Source organism: Pseudophryne corroboree, chromosome 12, assembly GCF_028390025.1.
Source record: "Pseudophryne corroboree isolate aPseCor3 chromosome 12, aPseCor3.hap2, whole genome shotgun sequence".
In the NCBI taxonomy this organism is placed as follows: domain Eukaryota; kingdom Metazoa; phylum Chordata; class Amphibia; order Anura; family Myobatrachidae; genus Pseudophryne; species Pseudophryne corroboree.
Genome location: NC_086455.1, coordinates 163,667,655 through 163,682,258, shown reverse-complemented (window position 1 = coordinate 163,682,258; position 14,604 = coordinate 163,667,655). Strand labels below are relative to the sequence as shown.

General features: G+C 47.5%; 1 protein-coding gene across 1 annotated transcript in view; it reads left to right on the top strand.

Annotated features, from left to right (window-relative positions):
• The window catches only part of LOC134981177 (prostaglandin D2 receptor-like), a 50,434-nt gene extending 36,658 nt beyond the window's left edge, over window positions 1-13,776 (top strand). The window contains exon 2 of the mRNA XM_063948402.1: window positions 12,358-13,776. Within this exon, the coding sequence (XP_063804472.1) occupies window positions 12,358-12,633 (276 nt within the window). The 3' untranslated portion in view covers window positions 12,634-13,776. The remainder of the gene's footprint in view (window positions 1-12,357) is intronic.
• The last annotated feature ends 828 nt before the right edge of the window (window positions 13,777-14,604 follow it).

The window sequence follows — 14,604 nt, the reverse complement described above, 5'->3', positions numbered from 1 at the left end:
GGGTCGCTTATCTTACTCACACAGCTACCTCATTGCGCCTCTTTTTTTCTTTGCGTCATGTGCTGTTTGGGGAGTGTTTTTTGGAAGGGCCATCCTGCGTGACACTGCAGTGCCACTCCTAGATGGGCCCGGTGTTTGTGTCGGCCACTAGGGTCGCTTATCTTACTCACACAGCTACCTCATTGCGCCTCTTTTTTTCTTTGCGTCATGTGCTGTTTGGGGAGTGTTTTTTGGAAGGGCCATCCTGCGTGACACTGCAGTGCCACTCCTAGATGGGCCAGGTGTTTGTGTCGGCCACTAGGGTCGCTTAGCTTACTCACACAGCTACCTCATTGCGCCTCTTTTTTTCTTTGCGTCATGTGCTGTTTGGGGAGTGTTTTTTGGAAGGGCCATCCTGCGTGACACTGCAGTGCCACTCCTAGATGGGCCCGGTGTTTGTGTCGGCCACTAGGGTCGCTTATCTTACTCACACAGCTACCTCATTGCGCCTCTTTTTTTCTTTGCGTCATGTGCTGTTTGGGGAGTGTTTTTTGGAAGGGCCATCCTGCGTGACACTGCAGTGCCACTCCTAGATGGGCCCGGTGTTTGTGTCGGCCACTAGGGTCGCTTAGCTTAGTCATCCAGCGACCTCGGTGCAAATTTTAGGACTAAAAATAATATTGTGAGGTGTGAGGTATTCAGAATAGACTGAAAATGAGTGGAAATTATGGTTTTTGAGGTTAATAATACTTTGGGATCAAAATGACCCCCAAATTCTATGATTTAAGCTGTTTTTTAGGGTTTTTTGAAAAAAACACCCGAATCCAAAACACACCCGAATCCGACAAAAAAAATTCGGTGAGGTTTTGCCAAAACGCGGTCGAACCCAAAACACGGCCGCGGAACCGAACCCAAAACCAAAACACAAAACCCGAAAAATTTCAAGTGCACATCTCTAGTGCCTACAAGACACAGACAATCCAGTGTTCACAATAAAAATAACATCTACCTACACCAAAATAATCATTTACGTATATATTTAGGGATGGATTCACACACGGTCAACTTGGATTTGGAATTGATTGCATACAGTAGGCATCACATTTAGCATGCATATTGTGCTGAGTAAGAAGAAAAGAAATATCACAGCGAAAACATATTGCAAATAAGAAACCCCGTATTCCAGGCAGTAATGTTAGTATCAATCAGGGCCGGTGCTAGGGTGCTCGGCGCCCTCCTGCAAACTATAAATTTTGCGCCCTCCTATAAATACAGATGTGATCGCTCTCATCCTACCCGCAAGCGGCCGCATTGTGCTTGCGACTAGCTGCGGCAAGCTGCATCTGGTTGGCTGGAACATACAAGCCATGCAATCACAATGTCCGTGATACATTATGCCACACACCACAATTCCCACTACACATTAAGCCCTACAGTTCGGCTTCTAATTACTTTTAAATTAACTGATCGTTGCCAAGGGTTTCATGATCTTGGTTCCATGCACGGTGCCAGGGCTTTTCATGCTCAGGGTGTCATGCTTGTTGCCAGGGGTTTCATGCGCTGGGTGTTTATGCTCGTTGCCAGGGGTTTCATGCACTGGGTGTCATGGGAGTAATTCTGCCCAAACCGCTCCCCGCTGTTTAGTGTGCCGTGTGCACTGCTGCCGATCCCCCTGTTGTTGCTGCTGCTGCCGCCGCGCCAGGGTAGCAGGGTGCCGCCGGCTGCGGCCAGCGCTATGCACTGCCGGCACTTCCTAGACGCTAGAGGTCAAGTATGACCTCCATGGCGGCGGCCATTTTGGAAGGGAAATTTAGCAGATTGACATGCGGACGACTAGTCCGCATGCCAATCTGCTCTGAATTAGTGGCAGTGCCCCCGTAGCCCTGCGCCTCCTAGCCTCCACAGTGCTGCTGGGGCAGTAGTTACGCCACTGAATAGGACACTTTATCTCCCCCCCCATTAAGATGCAACTCTCTAGCATACATTAATATGACACTACCCCCCCAAAAAAAACAAATATAATACAACCCACCCACCCCCCAAAAAAAACACATTAACATGACATTACCCCCAGCTTATATTAATATAACACTACCACCCTTTCCAGCACACAATAACATGACAGTGACACTACCCCCCCAAAACACATTACTATGACATTACCCCCCAAGCACATATTAATATGTCACTCCTCCCCCCAAAAAAACACATGAATATGACACTTTAACCCTCTCCCCTTCTTCCCTCGCACCCCCCCCTCCCCTCCCCCTTCCTTCATTTATCTGCAGCAGAATTTACCTGAGACTTAGCTGGGCCTCTGCTCCTATGTGTGCCTGTGGTGCTGCAGGCTGCTACACTGCACCGCTGCTCCTCTAAACATCCTAGTGACATTTGGTGGACCCGTTCATTCCAAGTAAAGCATTCGTTACCTCTAAACCCAATAAATAAAGACACGGAGACTTGAATTTGGCAGAAAAATTGCTAGCTATTTATTTGACCCTAACCATAGCAAACCTGTAAATGAAAACTTTGTTAAGATGCCGATACAGCCGGCATATGGTGGCAGCAAAAAGAACGGCTCTACTAACCTAAATTAACCGTAAAATACTAAAAATTCGAAACATCCTAATTTTACTATAACTATCAAAAACCGGTAATAGGTGACAACTCCACCCCCACAGTGACTACCCACCGCTCCTGGGTGCCCTGCCGCTGCCTTCCCGGACGGGTGGTCAAGCGGCCAATAAGTCGATGGAGGTGAGTGCACCTAAACCAAATCAAACTGTAAATCACTACAGCTTACCATACAACCACCAACTGCCGTTCTTTTCCGCCAATAAATAGCCAACGATAAAACCAGCCAACAATTTAATGCCAAGGCACTCCGTGCCAGAAACCTTTACCAACAGGGCGGGAGGGCGGGAAGGCAATTTCACCAACAAGAGAGAGACAAAATGTCTATCCTTCCCTATATATACTAACCCTCCCCTTTTCCCAAAGGGCTGTACTTTCCTTCCAGCTAGGTCCACCCCTCACAAGATGTTTAACTCATTCCTTTCCTATGCTGTCAATTCTCTCTCCTTCTGGCTGGCTCCTCCTGTGCATCATGTGACTTCTTGTTTATCGGTGCCCCGTGAATCCAGCACTGATGGGAAGGGAGGGAGGCTGCTGAAAACTGCTGTGTCTCCTCAGTGACAGAGAGGAGACTCAGGAGAAGGGGGTATGGAGGGGGAGGGGGGGGGGGGGGGTGCGGGGGTGCTGGTGCGCGCACTGCTGCCTGTCTTCCAGCTAGGTGCAGCGCAGAGGAACAAGCCGTGGAGGAGAAGGAAGGGGGAGGCACCTGATAGGCTCACACACAGCACACTGGAGGAGAATTTCTGTTTGTTCTGCCTGCGGCAGCGGACAGCAGCACTGCGAGCCAGCAAGGTAGCAGAGCGGGGACAGCGCCTCTCCCACCCGGCGCCTCCCTGCTTTGCAGACCTTGCTGAGCGGGTAGCGCCGGGCCTGGTATCAATACTTGCAAAACTTTACAAAATATATTGTTACTAATGTTATATAGAAATATCTTGCAACAACAAGCATTTAAGCATAGACACGCCCATTTGTGGAACGAGACATGCCCTTTGGGTAGGGTTTGACACGCCCCCTTGGTGGCACGCCGCACTTTGCGCGGATATGCTACTGTAATCTCCCTGATTCTAGTTTTAAAAAGTAGGCAAGTATGCCCCGTACATGCCCCAGAAAGAGGTGGACCCTATTGGGAAAGATGGGCGTGACCTCATGACACCCATGTTTGCATCACTGATGCCATTAAGAGCTGGGTACAAGAGAGGCAGGACCTGGTGGTGAGCCCACTAAGCCTCCAAGGCCCCATAGCAATGGCACCCTCTGTACCCTGCACCCACTATAGGCCCTCATTCTGAGTTGATCGCTTGCTAGCTATTTTTTGCAGAGCAGAGATCAGATAGTCGCCGCCTCTAGGGGAGTGTATTTTAGCTTTGCAAGTGTGCGAACGCCTGTGCAGCCGAGTGGGATGAAAAAGTTTTGTGCAGTTTCTGAGTAGCTCTTGACTTACTCAGCCCTTGTGATCACTTTAGTCTTTTTGGACCCGGAATTGATGTCAGACACCCGCCCTGCAAACGCCTGGACACGCCTGCGTTTTCCCTACCATTCCCAGAAAACGGTCAGTTGACACCCATAAACGCCCTCTTCCTGTCAATCACCTTGCGATCGTCTGTGCGAATGGATTCATCGCTAGAAGCATTGCACAGCAACGATGCTGTTTATACCCGTACAACGCGCGTGCGCATTGTGGTGCATCCGCATGCACAGTAGTAACCTGATCGCTGCGCTGCTAAAAACGTCAGCGAACGATCAACTTGGAATGAGGGCCCTAGTTCCCAACAACTGTCTACATAAACGGCAGCATGGTCATCCCAAAAACTACATGTAACATTTTCCAACGCCATCCATATATTGAAAGGACTTGTTAATTTTTGAACAATACCCTTCTTTATATGTCTCCACGCTGCCGATAGGACCAGAGTCCCTTAGTCCATTACTGGACCTATTCAATGGCGCTGAACTTGGGTTGATTGTCCTCCTGTGCCACCTGCTTTCCCACATACAGCGGTTTTGGCACCCAGCAGCACCTCTGCCCTGCACTTCCACTGTATCCTGGCTCGTCTCTCTGCTGAGAAAGTAACATAAACCACATGCAAATACCACTTAACAGACCAATATAGAACAGACGTTGCGAAAGTCACAACACAGTGCCAGCCACAGAAACGCCTCCTTGGGAAAGCACAAAGTGACTTCATCCTGGTATTTGGTTAATAACCACAGAAATGTAGAAACCAGATTGCACCGCTGGGTCTCACAGGAGAAACTCCGGCTGTGCGGGTGTAAATGTGCAGACCGCGCTGCGATGCAAAGAGAGCATAAGATTCTCTTGTACTTGGCTCACAAATATAAGCATTTATTTATACTGTGTTTTATCCTTGTTCCAAATCTTATCGGTGACGGTTCCAGGGCCTTTTTTTTTTTCATGACTTCATTCGATAAGTGGAACATTTGTTAGGCAGGGGAAAAAGACCAAGAAATAAAAAAGCCAGTGAGGGGGCGGGGCTCTTTTGTAGTCAGTCAGGGGGGTTTCCAGGCACTTAGAAACCCCCCTGCATGTGCCAGTAGTGCGCACTCATTTTAAAATTATACCAGACACCTACAGAGGTTACGGGCAGACATTATCTGGGCTATCAATTCCATTGGAATGAGCGATGTCACTATCTTTTTCGCTGCTGCCTCACTCTAGCTGCGCCGCTGTATTGAACAAAGTGAAATGCAAAATGATATATTATGTATGGGATGCGTGTGAAAAAAAGGTTCATTGACTAACGATGGACAAAAACTTCCACTGTGTCAGGTTAGAGGGACGAGATACAGTATGATGGGAAGCTTCTCAGCAAGGGGCCCCCACTACTCAATCCACCTCTCTTAATAGGGGAATCAGTATGAAATACCTACAGTCAAAATCCCGACGGTCAAAATCCGACAACAATTCACTGACGGTCAAAATCCCGACAAGGTTAAAATACCGACAAAGTCAAAATACTGACATTTAAAATACTGACAAGATCATAATACAAGCAAGGTCAAAATACCGACATTTAAAATGCAGACAGGTCAAAAAGTCGACAAGAGTTTTTCATTCTTTTTTTGTGTGTATGTCGACATAGGTCGACATGGACACCATATAAGTGTACCGCGTCTCCTCGCATGGCTCGCGCTTCGGGCACACTATTATATTCCCCCTCCAGGTCCACTGGGATGGCAAAGTATGATCAAGCCGGTTTCAATGAAAAAAGTCATGAAAAACTCATGTCGACTTTTTTGACCTGTTGACATTTTAAATGTCGGTATTATGACATTGTCGTTATTTTAAATGTCGGGATTTTGACCATGTCGGGATTTTGACCTTGTCGGGATTCTGACTGTCGGTCAATTGTTTTCGGATTTTGACTGTCAGGATTTTGATTGCAGGTAAATTGATCGCAAGGGGGCCTTATTTTGTTGTGCTGGTCTTCAACATGTCTCTGCTGTGTTCTGCAAATAGGAACCTGTCCTATGACGATACAATACAATAATGGGTCATTGCTTAATTAAATAACCGAATGTTTGAAAAGCTCATAAGGAAGAGAAGACAATGGAACTGTAAAAGGTTTGAAAAGGGTATGAGCAAGCCAAAATGACAAAATAAATTAATTAATTTGGAGATGAATAGAAAAATGTAATGTACGAACAAGACATAACGGCCTACAAATTTATGGGTAAATGAAATAAAAAAAGCTGAGACACGAGAGAAAGAATATTAGCTCTCAGCATTTATATTCTGTATACTACATGTCCTACAGTAGCAGTTCAGGGTGCCCTAATTTGTTGCATTAATCAATATTTCTCCGTTCTTTTGTGTCTTTTATCTGTTATCTTCCCATTTATCTCGGCACAGTTGTGTAACCTAATGATGTTTCCCTGGAAAATGGGCTTACTGTATGTTACACAACTTGTTATTGAAGCAGAGCTGATGATGATGACGAAGATGCCTATATTCAGTTCTGTTCTTTGGAAAAACATAATACAAGTTTTTGGCAGATTTACACTATTTTCTTTGTTACTATGAAAACCACGGATAATGCTATAAATGTGTACAATGTCAGATCCCAGATTTGGTTCAGAAGCCCTGGGGCACTCCCATTCCCCCACCCCCCTCCCTTATGATAAATTAGGCAATTAGAAGTTTTGAATGAGTTTACTTTAATTTGGCTAAAAAGTAAATGTCTTTTCTGGGGTGAAATTCTGCAAACTGCAAATAAAAGTGTTAAAATATGTGGAGCATGTACATGGGGCACTGTATGGATGGGACGGGTGTTTTAAACATTGCAGGTGGGGGTTACAGCCATGGGCAGTTGCAGAGGCGGGGCTGCAGCACAGTCCAAAATTCAAATATTACATTCAGTTATTCTTTTTTTCCTAGAAGGGGATGTGGCTACCCACTACCGGATTTGACCATGTCCCATTCAGTACCCGGGCCCCACACCTGTCTCAGCAGCCCTACATATGACTCACAAAAGTGCAGAGCTCTATTTACATGCCCGTGACACCTCCACAAGACGGAACAGTTCTGTGAGATCTGTCGTCGCCCAGTTCTTGCACCAAAACACCATTTCATGCAAAGATCTGTCCAAGTTAGAATTGTCCGGAGATACGCAACAATGTGCAAATTCAGTTCTGTACTCTAAAACTCACTATTTGCGTCTGTGGAAAGGGACCCATTCAACGCAGAGTCCGTACCCATGAGTGCAGGCTGGGTGTTTTAATATTGGGGCAAAGAGGCATTTACTTTAAACCCAGTACAATTGATCTGCAGGTTAGATTTCTACTGATAACGAACCCAGGGGTGGATGTAGTCTTTGTCCTGTTAAGGTTGGTTTGGTATTAATAAAGCAAAACAAAATGGAAATGCTCACCTGGGTAGGTTGTACAGCAGGTCATGTCACAGCTTCCTGCTTTCTGATTGGATAGCTCCAGAGTCCAGATCTTTACCAATCAGAGTGTGAAGACCTTATTCTGATTGGTAAATCGCCAACACCATCCACTAATCAGTTTGCCGCTAGTTGGTGGCTAGGCATAATCCACTAGCTGCTTACCGGCCATCAAGCACATCCAGGCATTGATCGGCTGCAGGCCACTGGCCAGCCTCGTCCGCAAGGGGGTAACTATCGAAAACCACCACACTCTGGATTCTCCCCAGTATTAACAAAGCCTTCCCCTCCTCCTCAAAATTGAAAGTGCTATCAGTAATAATTGCAACATAGACCAGGATTTACATACTGTATAACTTCAATTTTATATTTGAGGTCAAGCCCGGCGGGAAACAAGCTAACACATTGTAAATATACTCTATATACTGACTGTAGGACCTTCAAACCTTGGAAGAGTTACTAAAATAACACATTTAACGAAATCTTTGCCCTGGGACGGGGTAAATGTATATGATGGAGTATTTATATTTGACCACAATTAGTAAAACAGAACAGCAAGCATACATGATCTAGGTCTGACTGCTCGTTAAACAGGTCTATGCTTATGATGAGTCAAGTGTGGTTTCCTGGGATCATACTGTATTTACTATAGAAGGTTGATGATGCATCAAGTGATATTAATAAATATAAAAAATGCATAATAGTATTTCTCAGAATGAATTAATTTGAAAAGGAGATTTCATTTCATAGTTTTATTTTCATTTTAAATAACTAATGAAATATGTTCAAAGACATGGAACTGAAAGCCACCGCAGATTACTGCACATCATATTCCTGAGTCGTGCTGTGTTTGCAGAGTTGGGGGACTTTTAAATACTGCGTGTGCACAAAAACTCCCGCGGCAGATGTGTAAGACGGTGTGTACACACAGAGGCGCAGCTGCGTTTGAGACGCACGTTGTGTAAGATACACTGGAAATGCAGTGGCCTATCCTGTACAGTGACTGGGAGGTGGTTCTGCAGACGCACAGAGATGCACCATCCTAAAGACGTGTTATGGGAGTGTTGCGGATGTGCAGGGCTAAAACTAGGATCACTGGGGTAAGGCAGAAATTTGGCGCCCTCTCCTCCCCTTAAAATACAGTGGAACTGTTCAGCCACTTATTTGTATATACACAAATAAAGGTAATAGTGATACTACACAAGGGGGTGCATATATCGGAGACCAACATATTACCCACAGCCAAACCATTATATACCGCTACCTACGCCCACAGACAAACCATTATACGGCGCTTGCTACTCCCACAGCCCAACCATTATATACCACTCGCTACACCCACAGCCCAACCGTTATACGCCGCTACGTACACCCACAGGCCAACCGTTATACACCGCTACGTACACCCACAGGCCAATCGTTATACACGCTCTGTACACCCACAGCCCAACCGTTATACGCCGCTATGTACACCCACAGGCCAACCGTTATACACCGCTATGTACACCCACAGCCCAACCGTTATACACGCTATGTACACCCACAGGCCAACCGTTATACGCCGCTACGTACACCCACAGCCTAACCATTATATGCCGCTACGTACACCCACAGGCCAACCGTTATACGCCGCTGCGTACACCCACAGGCCAACCGTTATACGCCACTCCCTACGCACACAGCCTAACCGTTATACGCTGCTCCCTACGCCCACAGCCCAACCGTTATACACCGCTCCCTATGCCCACAGCCAACCGTTGTACACCGCTCCCTACATCCACAGTCAAACTGTTATACACAACTCCTTACACCCACAGCCCAACCATTATATGTCGCTTCCTACACCTACAGCCCAACCGTTATACACTGCTCCAAACGCCCACATCCCAATAATTACAATCTGCTCCCTACACCCACAGCCCCATTATATGCCGCTCCCTTCACCCCCCACCCAACCATTGTACAGCGCTCCCTACACCCACCACAGCCCAACCGTTATATGCCGCTCCTTACACCCACAGCCCAACCATTATACTCTGCTCCCTACACCTACAGCCCAACCGTTGTACACCACTCCTTATATCCACAGCCCCATTATATGCCGCTCCCTACACCAACATCCCTTACTTTGTACACCGCTCCCTACACCCACATCCTCTCCATTTTTTACCGCTCCCTACACCCACGCCCTCTCCATCATATACTGCTCCCTACACCCACATCCTCTCCATTATATGCCACTCCCTACACCCACAACCTCTCCATCTTTTACCGCTCCCCACACCCACACCCTCTCCATTATATGCTGCTCCCTACACCCACATCCCCTCCATTATATGCCACTCCCTACACCCACATCCTCTCCATTATATACTGCTCCCTACACCCACATCCTCTGTATTATATGCTGCTCCCTACACCCACATCCTCTCCATTATATACCGCTCCCTACACCCACGCCCTCTCCATTATATACTGCTCCCTACACCCACATCCTCTGCATTATATGCTGCTCCCTACACCCACACCCTCTCCATTATATACTGCTCCCTACACCCACATCCTCTGCATTATATGCCGCTCCCCACACCCACATCCTCTCCATTATATGCCGCTCCCTACACCCACACCCTCTCCATTATATGCTGCTCCCTACACCCACACCCTCTCCATTATATACTGCTCTCTACACCCACATCCTCTGTATTATATGCCGCTCCCCACATCCACATCCTCTCCATTATATGCCGCTCCCTACACCCACACCCTCTCCATTATATGCCGCTCCCTACACCCACACCCTCTCCATTATATGCTGCTCCCTACACCCACATCCTCTGCATTATATGCCGCTCCCCACACCCACATCCTCTCCATTATATGCCGCTCCCTACACCCACACCCTCTCCATTATATGCTGCTCCCTACACCCACACCCTCTCCATTATATGCTGCTCCCTACACCCACATCCCCTCCATTATATGCCACTCCCTACACCCACACCCTCTCCATTATATACTGCTCCCTACACCCACATCCTCTGCATTATATGCCGCTCCCCACATCCACATCCTCTCCATTATATGCCGCTCCCTACACCCACACCCTCTCCATTATATGCTGCTCCCTACACCCACACCCTCTCCATTATATGCTGCTCCCTACACCCACACCATTATATACTGCTCCCTACACCCACATCCTCTGCATTATATGCCGCTCCCCACATCCACATCCTCTCCATTATATGCCGCTCCCTACACCCACACCCTCTCCATTATATGCTGCTCCCTACACCCACACCCTCTCCATTATATGCTGCTCCCTACACCCACAACCTCTCCATTTTTTACCGCTCCCTACACCCACGCCCTCTCCATTATATACTGCTCCCTACACCCACATCCTCTCCATTATATGCCACTCCCTACACCCACAACCTCTCCATCTTTTACCGCTCCCCACACCCATACCCTCTCCATTATATGCTGCTCCCTACACCCACATCCCCTCCATTATATGCCACTCCCTACACCCACATCCTCTCCATTATATACTGCTCCCTACACCCACATCCTCTGTATTATATGCTGCTCCCTACACCCACATCTCTCCATTATATACCGCTCCCTACACCCACGCCCTCTCCATTATATACTGCTCCCTACACCCACATCCTCTGCATTATATGCTGCTCCCTACACCCACACCCTCTCCATTATATACTGCTCCCTACACCCACATCCTCTGCATTATATGCCGCTCCCCACACCCACATCCTCTCCATTATATGCCGCTCCCTACACCCACACCCTCTCCATTATATGCTGCTCCCTACACCCACATCCTCTCCATTATATGCCGCTCCCTACACCCACAACCTCTCCATTTTTTACCGCTCCCTACACCCACGCCCTCTCCATTATATGCCGCTCCCTACACCCACATCCTCTCTATTATATGTCGCTCCCTACACTCACATACCCACTGTTATATGCCATATCAGTACTCCCTTCACACAGCCATGCATGTAAACACTCCATGCATCACTATAAATCGTGTCACTACTTATCAGACAACATGGCAGAGGGGTGAAGCCAGGTACTTGCATAATTGGGGAGGAGGAGGAGGAAGACCTTGTGGTTTCCAAACAGGTTCATACTGTATGATGATGGTAGGACGTACGCAGAGGGGAGAGTGTGAGGGGCCGTGTGTACAGGTAGAGGCAGGGATGGAGCTGTAGATCGCTGAGACACTTGTGGAGCTATCATCGGCTCGAGAACAGTGCTTTTGTTGGAATTGCTAGCTCCCGGAAGGTACTGAGGGTCATTGTAGACTCATCTCCCACTCTCATTACCGGCAGCGGTAGTCACGGCTGGAAGCCCCCTCTCACAACTTACTGCTGGTGTTGCGCTCACGGTGATAGTAGTCAGGGCGGCAATTCAGCTGCCGATGTCTTAATATGCAGTGTGGGCAGCAGACGGGGGCGGCACCCCTTTGATTCCGGTGCCCTGGGCACATGCTCCCTAACCCGCCCCCACCATAGAGATTCTCCACCTAACATTGGAGTCCCAGTCCTCGCACATTTCTACACCCAGGGTAAGGGCTGATATTAGCATCAGCATAAAGTTCCAGGTACAAATACGGCAAAAGACACTAAAGCGGTCGCAGTAGCATGTGACTCAGAACCAGCCACCCATGCTATATGTGCAGGTAGCTCCCCATATGTGTCTGTATTGGAAGGATCCATAGGGAACTGCATTCCCAATACAGTAGTTGATGCAAAAACCATCTTATGTGCATTGTCACCACTAACTGGTCTTTACCTCTATCCCGCAGGTTCGAGTCTATATCGCAGCATTCACGGCAGGGCACGATGAATATGCCGACCTGCTAGTCATTAGGTTTATTTCAATGAACTCCATAGTGGATCCATGGATTTTCATCATCTTCAGGACATCAAAGTTTCACACCCATGTGCACAGGCTTTGCAGCAGAATTAATTCTACGACCGCCACACAGACGGAGCTGCTAGATACAACCACTAAACTTGACTTGAAATTGGAATTCCAAGTTCCTTTCAAAGAACTACTGTCAGTGACCAAGGTTCCATGAACAGACTGTGAAAAAGAATGATGGCGGCGTGTGTGGGGCCCACAACGCGCACACTGCACCCATGTTTTAATATTTTCCTTTCCGGAGTCCTGTATTGGGCAATAATCACAGCCAAAATGGCCGTCGTGCATGCACTGTAGTGAAATTAGTCTCCAGAACATGGCAGGCACCATTTTTCTGGAGACCTGCGAATGCGCAATAGCCTACAGCACAGTGCAGGAACCTACTGTGCCATGAGGAGGAGGGGGCGACCCTGGATTCTGCACACGGCCTCCTCCTCTGTTAAAATGACCCTGTAAGGATGATTCAGAGATGGACACAATGTCAATGATGTACGCAGTGGAGTGATTTTGGGGTCCAGTTGCCCCCTAGGCACATTATTGGTCGCCCCCACCATGTCACTGCCCTCTTCATGTCAAGACCAATTCCAATGCATTCAGAGTGCCCAACAGTCCCATTGTCACCCACCACCAGCTCCTGCACCACTGTTTGCAGCCCACTGTCCCACTTTGTCAGTTGCAAAGTAAAAAAAGAAGAAAAAAAAGTTGTAATGACCCTCCCCCCAAAAAAGAATTAACACACCCCATCAGCCCGTTGTGCCGCAACCAGCAGGTGCTGCCCCTAGGCAAGTGCCTCATGTGCATAGTGGAAAATCAAACACTGCCGACAGGGAACGTTTGTGCGAGGTAATGAGGGAGTGGTGACATAGGCATGTCGACTCGAAACAGTTTCGGGGAGGGGGGATGTCCCAACTCTGCGATCCCATATGCAGCTCCATTGCATCTGACATGTTACTTCCAACTGCCATGCTGCAAGAGCAATGTGCATCCGACGTCTGCGCCTTCATACACAAGCCGCGGCTCTGAAACACCTCGAAATGGCATCTCAATAGAAAACTCCCGAAGGATGCAGCATTCGCATGTTTCCGGCCCAGCCACTGCATACTAAATCGCAGCAGAAACACCATTTGTGTAGATCTCTGAATCAGGCCCCGTGTACACTGGTGGTTTATGAGAAAAATAGGTCTGATCAAGTTATAAAATATCAATAAAATATCTTAACACATATGGAGAGAATAATAGTGCACCGTTTCACTGTAAAATATAAGCATATTGTAAAAATAAAGTATATATTTAAGGTAGATAAAAATGTGTGTAAAGTTATGGAATCAGGTTATTCTGGTAGAGAGGCATAAACATGGGAAGAGGTTAGGAAAGGATGTAAGGTGCGTGTGAAGAAAAGTGCTAATAAGAAATGTGGTAAATAGGGACAACTACAGGAAAGGCGGAGCCCGGTGGGCTTTGTGGTAAACGGGATACATTATGGGAAAGGAAGTGCCTGGTGCGCATTGTGGTAAGTGGGTGTAGCTATGGGAAAGGAAGAGGCTCACCTATACTCACCTGTCCAGGGAGCAGGTCCGTACTGCTCCAGGAGGCTGCCGGGCGCCGGGTCCTTCTCCTGCGCTGTGACCCCCGGTGCTGTAAAGTGCGCTGCCATTTTGCAGCGTCACTTTACTGCACCGGGGTCACAGTGCAGCATATGGGGGACATCGGACACATAGCTGATCACTCTGCCGGGTTCCCGCTCAGCTCTCTCTGCCAGTGGCAGAGAAAGCTGGGCAAAAGGGTGCTTATCGCTGTGCTGCCCTGTGAAGTCGCCAGCCTGAGCTGGCGAGATTATCACAGGGCACACTGCGGTATTTTTTCACATTTTTTTTTTTAGTAAATTTGGCCACATTACATTACAGTATAAGTATTGGGAATGTGATGTGGGTTAATAAAAAAAAAAAGTGAATGAAAGGGTTTGGAGCAGTTTTTCGGGAAACTGCTCCAAATGCCCTTTATACATTCAGGTGATACTAAAATAATGTGAAAAGGGTGTAAAAACAGAAAACACCCTTTTTCACATTATTTTAGTAAAAATAATGTTAATAAATAGATCCCAAAGAGAGATAAATAACCAGCCAATCAG